Source organism: Strix aluco, chromosome 8 (genome assembly GCF_031877795.1).
Source record: "Strix aluco isolate bStrAlu1 chromosome 8, bStrAlu1.hap1, whole genome shotgun sequence".
NCBI classification, from domain to species: Eukaryota; Metazoa; Chordata; class Aves; order Strigiformes; family Strigidae; genus Strix; species Strix aluco.
The window spans coordinates 16,427,121-16,445,405 of record NC_133938.1 but is presented as its reverse complement, the minus strand read 5'-3'; the positions used below and the strand labels follow the sequence as shown (position 1 = coordinate 16,445,405).

At 36.3% G+C, this 18,285-nt stretch overlaps 1 protein-coding gene across 3 annotated transcripts; it reads right to left on the bottom strand.

Moving 5' to 3' along the window:
• Positions 1-874: 874 nt before the first annotated feature.
• On the bottom strand, positions 875-18,003 carry SPATA1 (spermatogenesis associated 1). Of its 3 annotated transcripts, none has more exons than XM_074832385.1 (13): positions 17,886-18,003; positions 16,876-16,982; positions 13,277-13,394; positions 11,101-11,154; positions 10,676-11,006; positions 10,313-10,561; positions 8,494-8,620; positions 8,283-8,343; positions 7,178-7,295; positions 6,226-6,351; positions 4,243-4,412; positions 2,183-2,281; positions 875-1,380 (listed from the first exon to the last, which is right to left on the bottom strand). In XM_074832385.1, the coding sequence occupies exons 1-13, from the start codon at positions 17,919-17,921 to the stop codon at positions 1,276-1,278; spliced, it is 1,701 nt and encodes a 566-aa protein (XP_074688486.1). In that variant the 5' UTR covers positions 17,922-18,003; the 3' UTR covers positions 875-1,275. The 3 variants fall into 3 exon arrangements, with proteins under 3 accessions (XP_074688486.1, XP_074688488.1, XP_074688487.1); XM_074832387.1 differs by having other exon boundaries at positions 10,487-10,561; XM_074832386.1 differs by lacking the exon at positions 6,226-6,351.
• Positions 18,004-18,285: the final 282 nt, after the last annotated feature.

Sequence of the window (18,285 nt, the reverse complement as noted above, 5' to 3'; positions counted from 1 at the left end):
TTGAGATTTGTGAAATCGAGAGGTCTTCTGGAGCAGGTGATCTGACCTACAACATCCTAACCGAAGGCCAGGTGACTTTATTACAAAACTCTCTTTCTTGTAGCAGTCAAGAATCATGAGTTGATACTTTTTCTTTTTTAAATTAGGTTAGATTTTCTAGTAGCTAGTTGCCTGCTCTTGTATCTTATTTAAGACACAATTCTGAAATACAGGATGTGGGATTGAATCCTGAATTGAGCAAAAGTGGTTGTAGTTTTAATAATTAGTTTAAGACTTTAGCACTAAAATCTTTGTTAAATCTTATCTTTAAGAAATTAAATTGGATAATGGGTGGTTTGATTCAAGACATTTAGAAGTCAGTCCTTTTGAGAGTTGTGTAATTTTCTTACTGTAGTACTGACTTGCCATGTGTTTCACTTCCAGCTTTTTAGCTGACATTAATTCCTAGCATGTTATTGTTATGCTTAATGTAATAACATCTGGTACCGCAAACAGGAGAGCTAGAAAAAAAATCACTGTCAAGAAGAGGTTTCCGATTACTCTTTCAGGGAATTGTTATCTAAGCACACGCATGAGCTTGAACTTAAAGAAAAATAGACTGTACAATAGTTTAAGTAGGACTAGGATCATCACTGCAGCTTGTCCAAGACAAACCTCGCTTCTTCCATTAATTACAGAAGAACTTTAACGTCCATGTGGCTTTCCTATTAAAAGAGGGAACAAAACCATCTAGATATGAAATAAGGTGAGGTTATCTGAGATTTTGTTCATACTTCATAATATGGTAATATACATTGGTGATTTATAGATAGGCATAATTATAATAACTAAAATATACTTCAGTAAATAGCTAAATAAAGGATTACCGTTGCTGTAGTTCTACAGAAAATGCATTTTAATAATTTTCCAAAAATTTAATGTGTGTGCCTGAAAATAAGAACAGGAGGTTAGAGATGATAGGTTTATTTGTTAATGAAAGAACATCAGCATATCAATGTGATGTTACACAGTTCACTAAGTTGCACTTTTAAAAGAAGTTAGCTTTGTTTTAGACATGGTATTAGGTTAAACTGTATGTTTAAGTAGCTGACTAATCTTATAGTAAGAGTGAGATTTAAAAAGAAGTGAGCTGCAGTACCTCAGTAGCCTGGTATACAAATTCCACGTGTATATAGTTGATGTCTTTTTACAAGATAACTTCAAGAATGTACAAACAATTGCTCTGAAATTCTGAGCTTCTATATACTTTACAGATGTTAATATCATGTCATCCTCTTAAATTCCTGATTTTCTGGACTGGAGAATTAAAGCTGAATGAATCTTCTTCTGTGTCAGTTCTGCTCTCAGTGCTCGTAAGTCAGATGCTGCTTGCTTTCTCATCTGCAGAAGAACCAGTAATTTAAGGAATTGCAATTTAAGGAAATTTCTGGAGTTGACATATACATGGGTTTATATAACTAAGACTGAATTTTATACAGGATGGCTGAATACAGGATACATTCTTCATCTTTAAAATTTTACATGTCTAATTAGGTAGCCTAGTTCTAGCACTACTTTCTTCTGTACTTCGCCTTGGTGTTTTGAAGAGACAACTGTGAAGTTCATTGTTCTTTTCACTCCTTGTTATACAGTGGAGGAGGCCTAACAAGTACATCCACCCTAGATTATCCAGTAAACAGGGGCATGGGCAATCTCCATGATGTAGAGGACTCGTATTTCAAGCATGAAAAGCTATCCAGTGTGAAGGCCTATACCATCAGGCAGCACTGGTACGGAATAAAGCAGATGAAGAGGACTGGCATCTGCCTGGAGAGCCATTCTCTTTTTTTTCTCTTTATACCATTACTTTTTTCTTAGCCATGGTCCACTACTGATCAGTGCCTCACCAAGTATGTTCTTTCAATTATCTTTTGAGTGAAATGGGAATTTTATGCAAGAGATTGTGAAGCTTACCTTACTGTGTACCTTGAAAATTTAAGTTGCTTGAATGCCATATATTCAAAATCATCTAATAACCTCGTGTTCTGGAGTAATTTGGCTCAAGTGATAAACTTAACAACAACAACTAACACCGTAAAACAAGAACTGTTTAGCAAATATTTACATCATCTAATGTTTGGGAAGATCTAAGTTTTTTAATGCATAGCAACATTTCAACTATTTTATTTAAAAGGCAGAGTACCTTAATTTCTATCACAAGTTTCATTTTTGTATCATCCAGCTTCCTCCTCAGTTGATCAAGTTCATGCTGCACTGTAGCAATCCGGATGACTGTGTAATTCTGTATGAAACAACAACAAAACTTTAAGTGCAGCATTAGTGCATCTCTTCATTCATTGGGTTTTACTTCACCACTCAAGAACAATCCTCTAAACTCTTTCCAACTCTCCCACTTTCTTGCCATCCTTAATGTGTGCTGGGCTGTCTCTGGTCTGTAAGCAGTCTGCTCCCCAAGAGAGGGCAGCTCCTTTCTGCTGCCAGCCCTTCAGCAGAGTACGGAGGTTCTTCCACTCCCTATTGCTTTGGGAAGTTAAGATCCAGATCAGATCTCCTGAGCTACAACACATTGTTTTGCAGTTATCTTTTATGGCTACTCCCCAATTATAATAAAAAGGCATACTTCATTTTTTTTCTCTCATAGGCTTAGCATCACTCTGTCACAGTACATTTATTGATGAGATTGCTACGCTATGTGATGTTTAGTGCAGATAAACTCCTGGTTATACAGCACATCGTTTCAGCAGTAGCTGTGGGTGGGCCTATCTTTGAATTAACCTGTAAAACTAAAATTCATGTTTTCAAAATGTAGGTTCTGATACTCAGCTTGTGCAAGTCAGCCATGGTCCCCTGAAGGCAGTAATGCTGAGGGGTGGGGTGTATATGGTAATCCCTTGATGTTCCAAGCCTTTAAAAATGCTATTAAAGTGCCAGCTGAGCCAAATGATGCGGTAAAGTTGCCTATACAAGGAGTTATTAAGTGGTATCTGTAGCCTCTCATCTCTGAGCTCCTGTTGTAACCTTCTCCCCACTCAGGGGTGTAGCTGCCTGCTTGCTTACAAGGGTTCAAGTCCCAGCTCTGACACCGCACAGCTGTGTAACCCTGGCTCAGGCCACTGAGAAAGCATGAAAGCTACACTGTCATGCCAGAAAAAGCCAGGCAGGGCCGTCAGACTAGTTGGGGGCTACTGAGGAATCATCACATCGCTGGGTTGAGTGAGGACAAAGCTGGTGGAAGATGGGAAACCAGCAACAGCAGGATCTATTCCCCAGAGCCCGACTCTTCCCACCTGACTGATGCCTGCCTGGCCAGCACTAGCTTACGAGGGGTGGAGAGCACACTTGTGCTTAGCCTAATAGCTCGTTAAATCCTGGCTATCTTCTGTGTGTGCTAGCCAGTAAATGACTGCTGTATGCATGTTAAGTTGTTCATATCCTTCACATAAGGCCTCTTTGGACCTAGCCAGAGACACCTAAAAAAACCCTGATATCCCCCTCTAAAAGCAGCAATTACACATCTGAACAAAGCTAGTAATATAACATCAGCCCTATTAATGTTTTTATATTGTAGATATTTATATTAAGATAGCCCAGATAATACACATTTGCATAGAACATATGCTCTTTGATTGTACATACACTCTCTCACCTTTCAGATACAAGAAAGGGACATTTATTTTTCCTAGCCTAGCTTCACATTTGCCAACAGACTTGCTTCCATTAACGCATTTAGAAAATTAGCAGATAAAACTATTGGGAAGGGTGTTCCCCTCTTTTCTCTCTTTTTAATTCCTCTCTGAACTTCCCATGAGTTGACACTAACAACAGAATACAAGACTCACAGTTGCACAACAGTTAACGTGCAACCACTCCAAAAGCCTCAGATGCATTTCTTGTTCCCCAAACTAGAATTCATTACCTCTGTACATGAAATCTGGGATGATGAGAACAATACAGAACTGAACAATTCATTGATCACACTGAACAAAAGGAGATTTTGTTATGAGAAGGTATTGCACAAACACAAAGCAGAAAGAATCAAATGCTCAGACTCAAGCACTTCTTCAGTCTTTTTGAGCAGAATGGGCTGAAGGAATTCTATACCTCAGAACACTGAGGGATATTTGGCTGTTAAAGCTAGTTTACAAGTCATTGGTTGGTGATGAATTTGTTATTTTAATTTATATTTTATACAAAAAAACCCAGGCTGTGCAAAAAGAGCAATTAAATAATACAAACAAATACCTTGGAGTTTGTCATACTGTTTGGTTGTTTTCGGCTGCCTCTAGCTTCCAATTGCAAGAGTAATTTCTGGTGGTAAAGCTCTAAATCTTGTCGCAGTTTGTTTAAAGCATCCTCCAGTGAAACAGTAGCTTTCTTAGTTTCAAAGTACTTCTTTTTCCATTCCTCACGAACTACACAGGAAAACAGTAATACTGTTTGGTCTTGTTCACCTTATCATAAGGTCTGTTGAAGACGGTAATGGCCAGCTGATCTCACAAGACTCAGTTGGACAATGCACACATTAAAACATGGCAGTAGGTTAAACCATGACAAAAACTACATTCACTATAAATGCAACTGACTTTTCACACAATCCCCTGCCACAAAAGGCTCTATCTGTCCACCGAGATATAACACAAGGTCCAAAACCAAAATTTCATTCGGCCTGGCTATTCTGCAGGTTTCAGCTGCACACTAAGTGCTCCAGACCTGTGAAGACTGGTATGCCCACCACAGTCTGAAGTCCGCAGCTTTACTGTAGCAGAATATTTAGCACTGTAGATTTATGCAAAATTTAAGATCTGCAGGGCCAGAGATTTTGAACAGCTTCACTTTATACAGAAGTCCCAAGATTATGGGAAACAGTTATGTACCTTTACACTTAACTATAATTCCTCTTACGTTGCTAATGTGCTGTCAATGGCTGGCATATAAATCCCGCCATATCTGGTGCAGCGGTTGTGTGGACACATACGTCCACTAGCCTGCAAAGTGTCTTAAATGATTCCTTTTTTCAGGGCGTGTTTTAGGAAATCAAGACAACTGCTTCTCAGAAGCTTTTCAAAAAGAACCCAGCTGTTGGAGGACTATACAGTATGTAACCGAGAATGGCTGTCAGCACGGCAATCTTAGGGGGATATTAGACATAGACTGGATCACTCTTCCTACAGAATATGCTCTTCCCTTCATACCTTGTGAAGAAACATGTTTGCAAATGCACTTAATGAAACTCTACAGGTCTGATAAAAATAATTCAAGAGGTGGAGACACTTCTTAAAGAACCTGCAGAAGCTGTTTGAATCCTTGTGAAATAACCTTTATTTTACCTAACTGGATAACATAATTTAAGACAATGCAGGAGCCATTTAGGGCTTAGCTCAGCAGCGTAAATTAGCTTGCCTTGCAGCTCCATGCTACTATTCACTGCTTCGAGTACCCAAGTTGGGTTTTTTAAAAATATAACTTCACCATGCTGCAGAGTGCAGCATAGCCATGCACTTCAAGAATAACTGGAAGAATTGTCTCGTCTTCTCCTTTCAACAAAGCTGCAAATAATAGTTGATACTCTTAGAGATTTAGCTGTATTTAAGTACAAAGAGAATGCTCTCAAAACATCAAAGTGATTAAACCTCATCTCTGTATAACTGGAATGTGACTTAGGGAGGATAATTTAAGTATAAACTTGAAAATAGTTTCACAAAGAAAATTTGGGTGGGATTTCAATGACATTTTACCTTGTTAAAAAAACAAGTTTGTCAAGCTTGTCATGACAGGCTTGTGACTTCCATGCCATAAACTGAATACCATTAGACAGGAAGAACAAAAAGTATTATGCTGGCAATTTAACTAGAAGCCCTATCAACACAGTAAAAACCTATGTAAGCACTAGCTAAAGGCAACGTTTAGAGTATGTCAGCTGCCCTGGGCCTCAAACAGCGAAGCAGCCTGCAGTAGCTCTCTGGGCACTGTATGTACATGGGACACAACTGAATGGTTTATAAAAGCCATAATATTTTTAGATTTACAAGACTGCCACAGAAAAGTGGAAGGAAACATTGCAATCTTGAATCTTTCCAGCATGCTGTTACACAAATGAGCCTTCTCAGAGCTACTGGTTAACAAAACTGCTCTCTCTGTAATTAAGCTCACTGACAGGGAGACAAACATTTTCACATTGTTTTCAGTGTCATTTCTCAATCATTCCAAATTAAATTAAAAGTGTACCGTGGTATCTCCTCAGCTTATTTTGTTCCAGTAGCCCTTTAGCTTTTCTGATCAGTTCTTCTCTATTTTTTTCCATGTGCCTTCTGTCTTTCTTCATTTGTTGCAATTGTTCTACCATCTTGTTTTCTAAAGATATTATAATTATATTTAGCAAGCATCTGGATACTGTAAGTAGGAGGGATCAATCAAGATTTTTGCAATGTACCCATCATAAATCATGCCAAAAGCTCTGTCAGAACAGGCAGTAGAAATTGTTTTATTTTAATAATCTCTTAACTTTTTGAAATTGCTGGTGCATTAGAAAAACGTGAGAAAGCCAGCATGCATCCAGGCATTCACACAGACACCGAGTCAAGTAAACACCCTTTTACATACCTAGATAATGTATCACTAAAACTATATATTAAAGATATACTGCATACATTGAAAACTCTTGCCACATGAAGCTAAAAAAGCCTCCAAATTACTATTTCCTGCTCAAAATACTTTGTAACATAAACTGTAGCAAAATCTTGCCTTAAATTCCAGCTGGTCATAGGCAGAATAGTATCTCAGACTTTCACTAGTCTGGAACAATAGGTCAGTCACTGATCTTCTCACTATCCTCCTCCTCCACCACAGCAGAGGATGCTTAGCAATACTACTAGTGGTTTTCTTTGCTACATTCTCACTTGAGCCAGCAGTATTTCACCCAATCTCCCTCGTTTTCTCCTTCTATCCTGAAGTCCACAAGCTTCCCAGTCCTGAAGTCACTGGGAACCTGCCATGCTCTATGAACAGCTCCTGCAATTATAAATGCCTGGAATTTTCCAACCACAAATGAAAATTTGTAACAATACTGTGAATGAATGTATGTAGAAATTCTTTCATAAAGTAGGTATTTCTGTCTTCATTAACTATTCAATCTTGATTAAATGTTCATTTCCCTGCAATTTCTTGGAATCATACTCACTTGCTGCCTGAATTGTAGGAACTTGAGCTGGATTTACAGCAAGTGCCAGAAAAGGTGGACTAGGAGGTGAAATACATTCTTTCAACAAAGTAAGATGATTTTGCTTGTCTTCATCTGCCTGTAGAGTAAAAAGACACAACTATAAGTGCATAACTCATAATCCTGAATAGTTATAATAGACATAAGCCCTGAAAGTGGCCTGAGTGAATGGGAGGGCTGATTTTCAATTCTGCATATAAGCTGTTTTATTCTGTTACCAGTACAAATGATTACTAAATTACAAACAGCTGGGCCTCTGCAAATAAAATCAGAACACTAAACACTTCCATGCACAGAACATACAGACAAAAACATAGACTATTGCAAATTGTTCTTGTCCATGTCCGTAACTCCACAAGTTACTGACACTCCCATGCAAGACCAGGAATAATGGGGCTTAAAACCGCCACCTGGCTCATTGCTCACAAAGTCTCGACTGCCAATTTCTAAACTAAAATTTATAATAGCAGATTTTCAATTTTATTATTATTTTCATAAGACTCCACTACAATCACTTCTGCACAAGCGACAGTTAATAGTGAAAGCTATTATGCTGTATGATTGCATGTGGGTGCTGAGTCTTCCTAAATATGTTCTTATTCTGATACTATGATTAAATCATATCTATGTTTTAAAGGATTTTACAGTTTTTACCAGAAATTTTGCTTGGCTTGAGAGAAGACAAATTTATCCCAAAGGAAATATGAAATTGTAACAATGTCACTGATAAAAAAAAAAAACAACACTACTGTCAAGAAACTGTAAAAAAAAATTCAGCTAACATTAATAAGACTGAGATAGTTATTGTCTATGTAGTTCCTGTTAAATCATAACCAGAGGTATAACTTGCAATGATTTCATTGTATAGAAATATAGTTGATTTTTCATTAGCAAATCTGTTAAGTAGTAGTGCAAGAATTAACTTTTCTCAATTACTCTCAAATCTATATTTCAGTATTTCATACTTCTAATGAGTTACCTGTCTTATAAAATTAGACTACTTCTAGGTGGAGGATTATATTTATTTCTCAAGATTGCTAAGAATATGTTACCTTGGAAAACACACCTGATTATCCAGTTTTTCACCAGAATCAGCTATAGACTTGCTAGTTCTGTTTTGCTGCAAGCTTAAGATAAAATCAAAGAAGCAAGTGAAAATTCATGTAATGAAATGGCTTTTTTCCCCATTTTCTTTTATTTATTTGAAGTCTGTAAAATAAGTTTCTAGCTATGAATTAATATTATCCATTATTTTAGCAGAATAATTATTTACTAACCTTTGGTTTTTGCATACATATTCTGTAGTTTGGTCTTCCCTTACTTTAAGAATTCCAGCATCCTGTGTTCTGTCTCTTCTTAGTTTGGTATCTTCTTGGTCATCATTATTTTCCATGTTTGTTAGTTCTATGACAGGATAGTGATGATCAAAATATACAGATTACACTCAAAATTCAAGTTGTTTTGACTATCAATGCCTGGACTTTCCAACCTCTATTAGAAATTCAGTGAATCAATCCAATAAATAATGTTATATCTGGGGTTTAGAAGTGTTGTGTGAATAACAGAAGAAATAAATAAATTTTTAAAAAAGTATTTTTGTTTTGAGAATTTGTATCTAACTAATTCTGGTAAGTAGTATAAGAAACATTATCACAGATGAGGAACCACTCAATTATTTCACCTTCCCTAAACTAATTCTGTATCTAACACTGTCTGCCTTTCAGAGACTGAAGATCCATTACAAACTGGAGCCAGAAAAGAAAGGGAGAGCAAAATGTTTTGCGTTTAAATGTTAATGAATAAATGTTATCTGTTTTAAAATATACACAATAAATATTTCAAAAGAAAATTGCTGACAGACTTCATCTTTACTACTACAAAATCCTACATCCTTCATAATTCAAAATAAAATTATGGACAACTTTTCAGTTATATATATATTTGTATATTTAGCGATCTCATATTTAATATCAGTTAACATGATGATGGAGGGACAAAGCTATTTTTGACAGATTATGACTGGAAACCGGAATTACTGAAAAGTCATCAATGAAAGTCTTTTCTAATGCACTCTCCAGACACGTCTCAAAGAATACAATACCCAAATTTTTGTTTTCTTACTCAAAGTGCTGGATATCCAGAAAATCATTCTAACTGACATCTATAAGGTGCCCATACCTATGAAAAATTGAATACTGCCTCATTTAATAATTACTCATTAAAAATTTGCCATAGAATAAAGATCACCTTTTTTATGTTAAGTGTAAAATTCTACTCAAATATTAAGACTTGTCTTCCAAAGTTACTTCCTTAAAAACAATTTCTAATTTTGATACTAATATAGCAGTAGTCATTCAAATCCAATTTAAATGTGTCAGTCATTTCTTTCTTGGTAATCACTACAAATTTAGAAATATTAAGTATATTATCTAACTGTTCAGGAAATTAATGGCCCTCAGTATCCCCAAGACACCCCAATTTAAAGGAAGTAGTAGTTAACAGATCTCTTCCAAACAACATTTTCTATTTTGGCACAGAACTGTTACCTAGTTAATGTGTGCTTTCATACTATTTATTTTCACTGTAGTCTGCTCAAAGAGTTCTCTCACCTCTCAGTTTTAGGAATGACACTGTTCAATGGCATATAAATAAACATTATATGGGAGGGAGGGGAGGAAACGCTTCCTCTTCAGTAGTAATGTAGCCATGGGTAAGATGACAATGAAAGTTGAAGTGAATAAATGCTTTCCCTGATATACTGATAACAAGATTCTTTTCCATTTAAAATTGCTGTTGAATTATGGGATCATTATCCTCTAATCTTTACAGTAGCTGCTTTTTTTCATATAAATAAGATTAGACAAATGCATCAATTAAAGTGTTTCCCTGTATCAGTACACAGTGATAAAGAAGGATTAATTCAAAGTAAAACTACAGCTCTTTGAAAGATATTATCATTATTTAAAAAAATAAATACTGTTCTGATAGCAATATTCCAACTCATGTTTTAACTACAGATTTCTTAAAACTTAGCTTTACTCTGCCAACTTTCTAAAATGCATGCTTTAGCAAAAAGATGACAATGAACAGTTGTACCCTTTTGATATTTAATGTGATTTTGGGGTGTGTGGTTATTCTGGCCTTCTTCATCAGTGTGGTTTACACGAAGAGTAAGAGCAGTTCCTTTGGCTTTGTCATTCCACTTAGGAGTGTTATGGTGTTTTTGACCTTGACTGAGATGATTTTGCTGAGAGGCCTCTAATACCATACCACTCTTTCCAGACTCCCAATCTGCAGGATTTGAATGACCTGGTGTGAAGAGAGATCCGTTGGATCCATTTTGATCTGCATAATAATTGATATTAGAAAACAGAAATATTATTTTAATGTAAATGTTAACCATAATATTTATTCTTCTCCTCCTTCATCATCCTCCTTCACTACATTGGTTAAACTTGCCTTTTTCTCTAAACTGTATCTGCTTCTCTTGAATCCTGTTGTTATGGTCTTGCTTATGTTTTCTGTGCGAAACTGGAACAGGTTCTTTCTCACCCCATTCCACAGGACTGTGCACTTCCTGATTTTCTAGCTGATGACTGCTGTGTGTGCTTCCTAAAAATTGTTGTCTTTTTTCAGGTTTTTGTTGGGGAAGACTGGATAATCTTGATCCATTACTAAACCTATTAGCTTCTGCATTAAAGTGATGTCTTTGTTGAGTTGATGATGATAATGGATAAACATCTTCAAAGTATTCCACTCCAGGTAATAAATATAATTCAGGATAAAGTGCCTAAAATATGCAGTATATTCATCAGGACAAAAGAGGAAATGTACAATGTAAAAAGTTTCTGAAAATGATACCTTAAAAATCATTCAATACATACATAAGGAGGAGCAAATGACTTCAGTTCCAGTTCTGTTTCTTGCTTTGCTTTCACCTTGGAAGATAAAGAATGAAAGCGTAACCAATAAAATATTTTTTTTATCAATAATGTTGCATATCACTTAATTTCTGTATTCTATCATCTTTACATACTACATTTTTTCATAACCAGCACTATCTTCTGTAATGGCCTCATGGGGAAGAAGAAACATAAACTACTATTCTATTTTCTGACATGGTACCGAAACTCCGTGTATTCTTCAAAATCTCAATCAGACCCACAGGAGTACATGAATGTACTGAATAATTTTTTTTATCCTTTGGACTTCCTCTTATGGTTCAAAGGACCCGATACAAACAGTCACAGCAGAAGAAAGTCATCGACTTTCTTTACCAAAAGTTGCTTCAAGATGAATCTGAATAGAAATGCTGAGTTTTGCATAATTTTTTCTATTCACCTGGTACAATACTGCAAAATATTTAATGTATATAGAAAAAAAATATTCTGTTACTCTCTTTTGTCTTCTTGTATTTATTGTTCGTCTTGACATTCTTTGTGTGAATCTTTCAGATTTCAACAGTAGTCCTAAAAACAAAGTCTAAGATAATCAATGAGGATTTGAAAGGTGTGCTCCAACAGGGGAAAAAAAAGAAAAAACAAAGTAATCTGAGCTTACATTTAAATAATGAAATTGAACTAAACGTGGGACTAAATTCTCTTCTCAGTAACGGTCAGGCAATGCCATTGATCCGCTGTTATAGACACTGGCTATAGGCAAGAAAAAGAAGAGCAAATGAATGTGATTTTGGTTTATTTTTCACTTAAAGACCTTTACTTGTAAGTAAGATACAGCTCTTATTACTGCTTACATTGCTAGTGTTGTGAAACAGAAGACTGGGGGGGTGGAAAACCACTCAACAAATATTTGATCATAGAATGTAGTTCAGTGAGGTTACCATGACCCTAAACAACAAATAAACCAGTTAGCTGGTTTATTGCTTTACACTTTATAATAAAGTTAAACATCAAACAACAGTAAATACCCCAAATAAAATGATATATTTAATTTGTCACCAAAAATCTTCACATATATCTACCAACGCCTTTAATTCTCTATTAAAGTAAAATATTTTATTAATTTCCTGACTTTCTAAAGGAAGCTGGAAAATGTCTCCATTTATCTCGGAACTATCAGTGGGGAAGAAAATACACCATCTCACTTATTATCATCCAATTAAAAAGTCCTGAATTCTTTGAAGACGTATGTACACTTTCACATTTAGATTGTGTCACGGTCTTTAAGTTTCTCTTCATGTTTTTCCACCTAGCTTTTGCATATTACTTAGTATTTATTCTAGTTTTTCATGTGAGTAATTTTAGTGATAACTCAACTACAAATGAAATAAAGAATGGCACAAAATTTCCAGCTTGTAATTAATTCCCAAATCTGTGAGAAACAGGAGAAATGAGAGGTGAGAAAAGTATTCTGTACTTATGTACATTATTTAAGTTTTTGTGTATTACAAGGACAAACTTCCAGTTGGACTGATTTTCAAATTTATTTAATCTTTAGCTATGGTTTGTAAGATATAAATATATAGAGAATCACTGTAAGGAACAGTAAGGATTCAGAGATACAGGTTTTTGATTACATATATCTCAGGCTGTATTACTGAACTAATTAGTGGAACACAAATGTACATGCAGAAAAGTTTTCATTCAAAGACTGATCTTTTAAAGGCTTTTGGGCAGGTCACAGCAGGGACCATTAGAGGAATTCTGACTTACTCAGCTTCCATTGCAAATTCTTCAACTGCCATATACCCACCCACGTACTGGTAATAATGACCTTAGGGGGATTTTTTTAAAATGCAACCAGATTTGTCATATTTAATCCATTGATTTATCAAAACTACCATCTTTTCACTGGATGGAAACTAATTACATCTGATGCTTTAAAGAATGTTTCTAATATATCTGTCCAGCTGTGCCTTTGTATCTGGGCAAGTATATGTGCTCTGACAAGAGCTTATGCTCCACCATGTTTAAAAACAAATGCTAACAGTGCTCCTAAAGTTATCTCTAATTTATGTGATATTATCTAATCTGCAGGAATTAAATCTGTGGTTTACATTATAAAGCAGAAGAGCACTAAAGGAAAAAAAAATTGACTTACCACTGCTAGTTTTTTCCCAATGCATTTTAAAAATTTGAATTTATCTGCAACTGCAACTCCACCCAGGTACTCTCCAAGCTTCTCCCGTAGCACTCTTAATGTGATGTGAGGAGACACCCTAGAATGTTGTTATTCATTAATACATCTGTAAGATCAAATAATGATGACTAGTTAGTAAGAGGGGGAAGATAATGCTATATACATGCTGGCTTGCATGGATGGAATGACCAAAACTGGCAACTATGTCCTAGAACTAAACCTAATTACATATAGGCCAGAGACTTTTGGTGTGGTAAAGTTAGAACATTGTATCACCTTATTGTAGGCTGTATTACACTGGCTCTCATAACATTAACTAGCAATATTAATATTTTAGGAACCCCATACAAAGGGAGAATATGGAAGTCCCTGAAATTTGAAAATTACTCCTTTGGAATGCTCTTGCTCATCTGCAGATGAATAACAAAAACACTGGACACTACAGTCATGTGTTTCCTTATAGGTGACAAAGTTTCATGGGGCCAGTCCAGGACTGTAGAACATACCCCTTCAAGCACTAAGGGCTAGAGGAGACTTCATCACTGTCCACTTTAAGTAGTAGGTATATACCTTTGATTTTGTCTTCTCCAACACAAATTTACAGTGGGTGTGTGCATGTGTACATGCAAATGTATTTTAAATCAAAACCAAACACTGCAGTGTGAACATTTCCACCATAGTCTGAGGATGAGAGAGCTGATGCAAATATGAATTGCATCATTTAATGTACTAGTGGGAACCATGCAAATATTAAAGTAATGAGCTCAGTATAAAAATCACTATAGAATAAAAAGCATCTCTGCAGAATAAAACCAAATGTGCAAGAGGCACACAAAAGCTCTGCAGCACAACATAAGCAATTCTAATTGCTCCTATGCTGCCATATAAAATAAATCAGGGAGCAAATTCAGGCCTGAGACTGTTAATCACCCATGCTGATTAAGTGTTAGCATACTCCCTAGCATGATTTTGGCCCAGGCAGCTATCACTCTTCAAGCAATGCACAGACATAGCTTGGGGCATAGCACATGCCATTCTCAGTAAACAGTATAGACAAGAACGTGCCATCCCTTCAACTGGGACAGGTCTTCAACATTAACCTGTCAGGGTTTGTTTGCACTTTCAAAGAGCCCTATATGCCTTCATTTCACACCCTAGGTATGTAAAAACACCCTCAGTTTCATCTCATAAACACAGTATTTTAGTGGGCTACAATGCTTCCCTTGCATTATTTCAAACACCCTGGACTTAGAGGACCCTTTTCAAGATCACAGATCTGCCTTGGAGCACAGGCATGCAGCAGAGGAGGCCAAAGTCTGCAGAGTGGACACAACTAGGCCACACGGCTTGGTCCCTGTACATTCAGCTCGTTTGTTTCTTTCACAGCCATTTTTTCCCCATACTTGCCGCAGATATTAGCCCTAATGTAATTTATTTCAAATGTATAAAGAAATATGTGAAAGACGGATACATAATTCAATACACATCCTTCCAAGGTCTTATGTGAGAACAGAGATGATCTATAATTCAAATATCTCTTATTCACGATCATTTCTTCAAGTTGATGTCTCAAGAGAAGATATGCCCCTTGAATGGTCCTCTGAAACCCAATAAATGCAAGCTCTGTCAGAGGCAATTCTAACACTGCACATCCGTCACTGATAATGCCCATCCAGACCAGCAAGGAAATCTAAATATAAGGCATTTATGAACATCAGGGAAAACATCTAAGTAACTACAATGTATCATGGGAAAAAATTATCTACGTATACAGAACCTGAGATATAGGGCATAAATTTATCTGAAAATTATCTGCCAGTGCAGCTGCTAGGAACATATAATAATATGTTTCTTACTTACTGCCACTGGCTAGCAGAAGACTAGTCACATCCGAGTCATTTGCTTCAGGGTGTTTCTTTAAAAGTAATGCAAATGAGAGTTCATTGCAGTCATCCCATCTAGAAATAACAAAAGTATGGCTTCTGTGGTGAGGAATGAGGAATAAAAGATCACAGAGGCTGAGAAATCAAGTTCATGGGAACAAGAACTCAAGGCCATAGACAATTACACACTTAATATTTTCCTCTAATTTCATGATTAATGGAAGTGGCCTGTACTTAGACCTAGGAATCCTTTGTTAAACTGACTCAGACAGTACGAGGATTGTTAAGCTGACTGGACAGTACTATCAGCAACGTCCAAACAGCATTAGTACCACCAAGGTTGCTGTTCCCTCTTCTGGATTATAAGAAGAGAAGTTTTTAAATTTATTTATTTATTTATTTATTTAGAGACAGTGATATACTGGCCAGGTGCTAGTTATTGCTAATGTACTTCAGCATTGCACAGTACCCATAGAATAATTAATTAGCAATTATTTAAGACTCATCATCAAGCAACAAATAAATATCCAGATATAAACCCACTGAAAACAATGAGAATCCTAATTTAAGTTGGTGTCTCAGAATTGAGCCTTAGTGAAATAAATTTACATTAGAGAACAGAGGGCAATGACAAACGACCATTCACATGAAATGATTTGAAGTTACCACTCCAGCTGTGTATTTTGCACCTCTGCTGGAGACTAGAACAGCAAACAAAATGGATATATGCACTTACTTCCTCTGGTTTTGAGCAGCCTTTCAATAAAAGAAGATGCAAGAATAAATACACTGTGTCCTACATGCTCATACCTGACTGCTGTCAATCTTTTCAGCTACACAGTATATTGTCTTAAGAGAATACTACAAGCCTAAATTTAAATTAGTTAAAACCTGTATTCTCTGCAGTTTAAGCTAAATTGACAGGTTTTGCACAGGAGCAGACAAGGTACATGTAAAAGCTCCATTTCAATACACACATTTACATTATTTGATTTTTCCACAACTTCTTAGCACACTAGATACACAGATTTTGTGTACAGGAGTATAAAACAAACTTTCAAAGTTATAGAAGATTAAAACTGCAACCCTCTGTGCCAGGTTTGGGCCTAGGACTGGGACTAAATCCTTTAAACAGCTACCTGAGAGCACACATAGCACATAGCACATGGCGTTTCAGAAATACTACTGAAGAAAAGAGAAGATATGCTGGTGGTTGCATGGGCTGTAATGCTTCTCCTTGAGAAACATGGCTTAAGCTCTTTCTTCGGATTGAGAGAGCATCATATCCCTGTTCCTGGGAATTCACAGGCTATCCCATCTTCATCAAGCCATCCTGTCTTGAAGCTGGCCCACTGACAAAAGGAATTCAAGATTTTGATAATCAGTCTCAAGGAGACAGAAAGAATATAAGACTATGATCTTCCAATATAAATTATTCTGCAGAAATACTAGCACTGCTCTGAAAGTGTGTTTCGATGGTCTGCACCAAGGGCTGCAATGGAGCTAACCCTGATACAGTCCAAATAAACATGGGCACCACTTATCCTCCAAAAATTATTAGAGAACAAGTCTCTTCTGACAGATGTAACTGTGCTCTATAGAGCAACAGCTGGACCAAATGACTGAAGGGCAGTGTGAAGGATGTACCAAGTACATGAAGCCTAAGACTATACTCACCTTATAAATCCAGCTGAGATGAATTTGCTAGTAAGAGCTACAGGAACTGTATTCAGCTTGAAGTTCCACACTTCTTCTGGGACATAAAAAACATGGAGCTCCACCAACTAAATAAAGAACATATGATCATAACTGTAGATATATTATAACCCTCTTCCTATATGCTTTGTTTTGTTTAGGTGGGCTTTTAATTTCTGGAGGCAGGAATGATTTCTTTGAATGTTAGCACATGAACTAGAAGAGTGAGGCTCTATCTGACAATGACGACTAGATAGTGAGAACATCGATGAGTAGAGCAATTTGTGATTGAATGCCAGCTGACAGCATCAAAGTAAGTCACACTAGAACAAGCTCAACAACAGAAATGAGAGAAAAGAGAGCCTGTGCTACTGTTTCATGTCACTGTGACAGCAATGGACAGAGCTTACTAAAAACAGTTGATACTCTGGAGAGTGTCATGGTTACAAGAATACTTCAGCTGAAATACTAGCTTTGTTCATCTCATAAAAAATGCAAAGCTCTGAAAGCTTGATCCAAACAGCACTACAACTTGACCTTGCCAGCAAGAAAAAAAATTCAAAGTATTGCTGACAGCTGTTAATAATATTAGCTACCTCGGAAGCACAGAAATGCTCTTGGTAATGTCTGCAAAAAGAGTAACTAAGCCTGCTCTGAGCAAGGTTCACTTAGATTGTGTTCAAACCTGTGCTAGTTGTGGGACTGTTAATGTCTAGGTCTTGATATTTTTAGTGAAAATCAGATGGTATTGACAAGGACGATACACTTCCCTGTAACTAGAATCCATGCAAATAACCTATATTAAGTATTTCTGCAATTGCTGAGCTACTAAAGATAAACTAGAAAAGAACACTTTCTATATATTATGTTAAAAGCATGGGTTTTTTCCTATGAGGTCTCCTAGAAATGGTGCAGTGTCACTTATTTTAATATTTTTTATTTTGATTTGTGAAACCTAAAAAATCTTTACAGAAAAGTAGAAAAATTCTCACCTGTGATGTTCGAGGTCTCATTTGACTGAACGACATATTGGTCCCTGTACTTGATCACAATGAATTCCGGGTGGGCTTTCTAATTTTCTTTTTGATCGAAGCATTCTTTAAGAATGAGTTTCATGATAATCTGTTACGAGAGAAGTTACTCCATTAATATCCTTTATTTTCATTTACTGTACTTCTTTCCATTTATGAAAATGGAAAAGTTGTTTCTGTGCTGAGGCAGACAGCTTCCAGCTAACTGCAGACAAACAGACTGAACCACACCTTCTACACAAGTATCACCTAAGTAACTAGGGGAATTGCTAAATCACAGCCCTGCAGCTCCAAGATCTGCCCTGGAGTATTATTTCCTCTTGACATTTTCTCCCCTTTTACAAAAATACTTTGGTTGTAT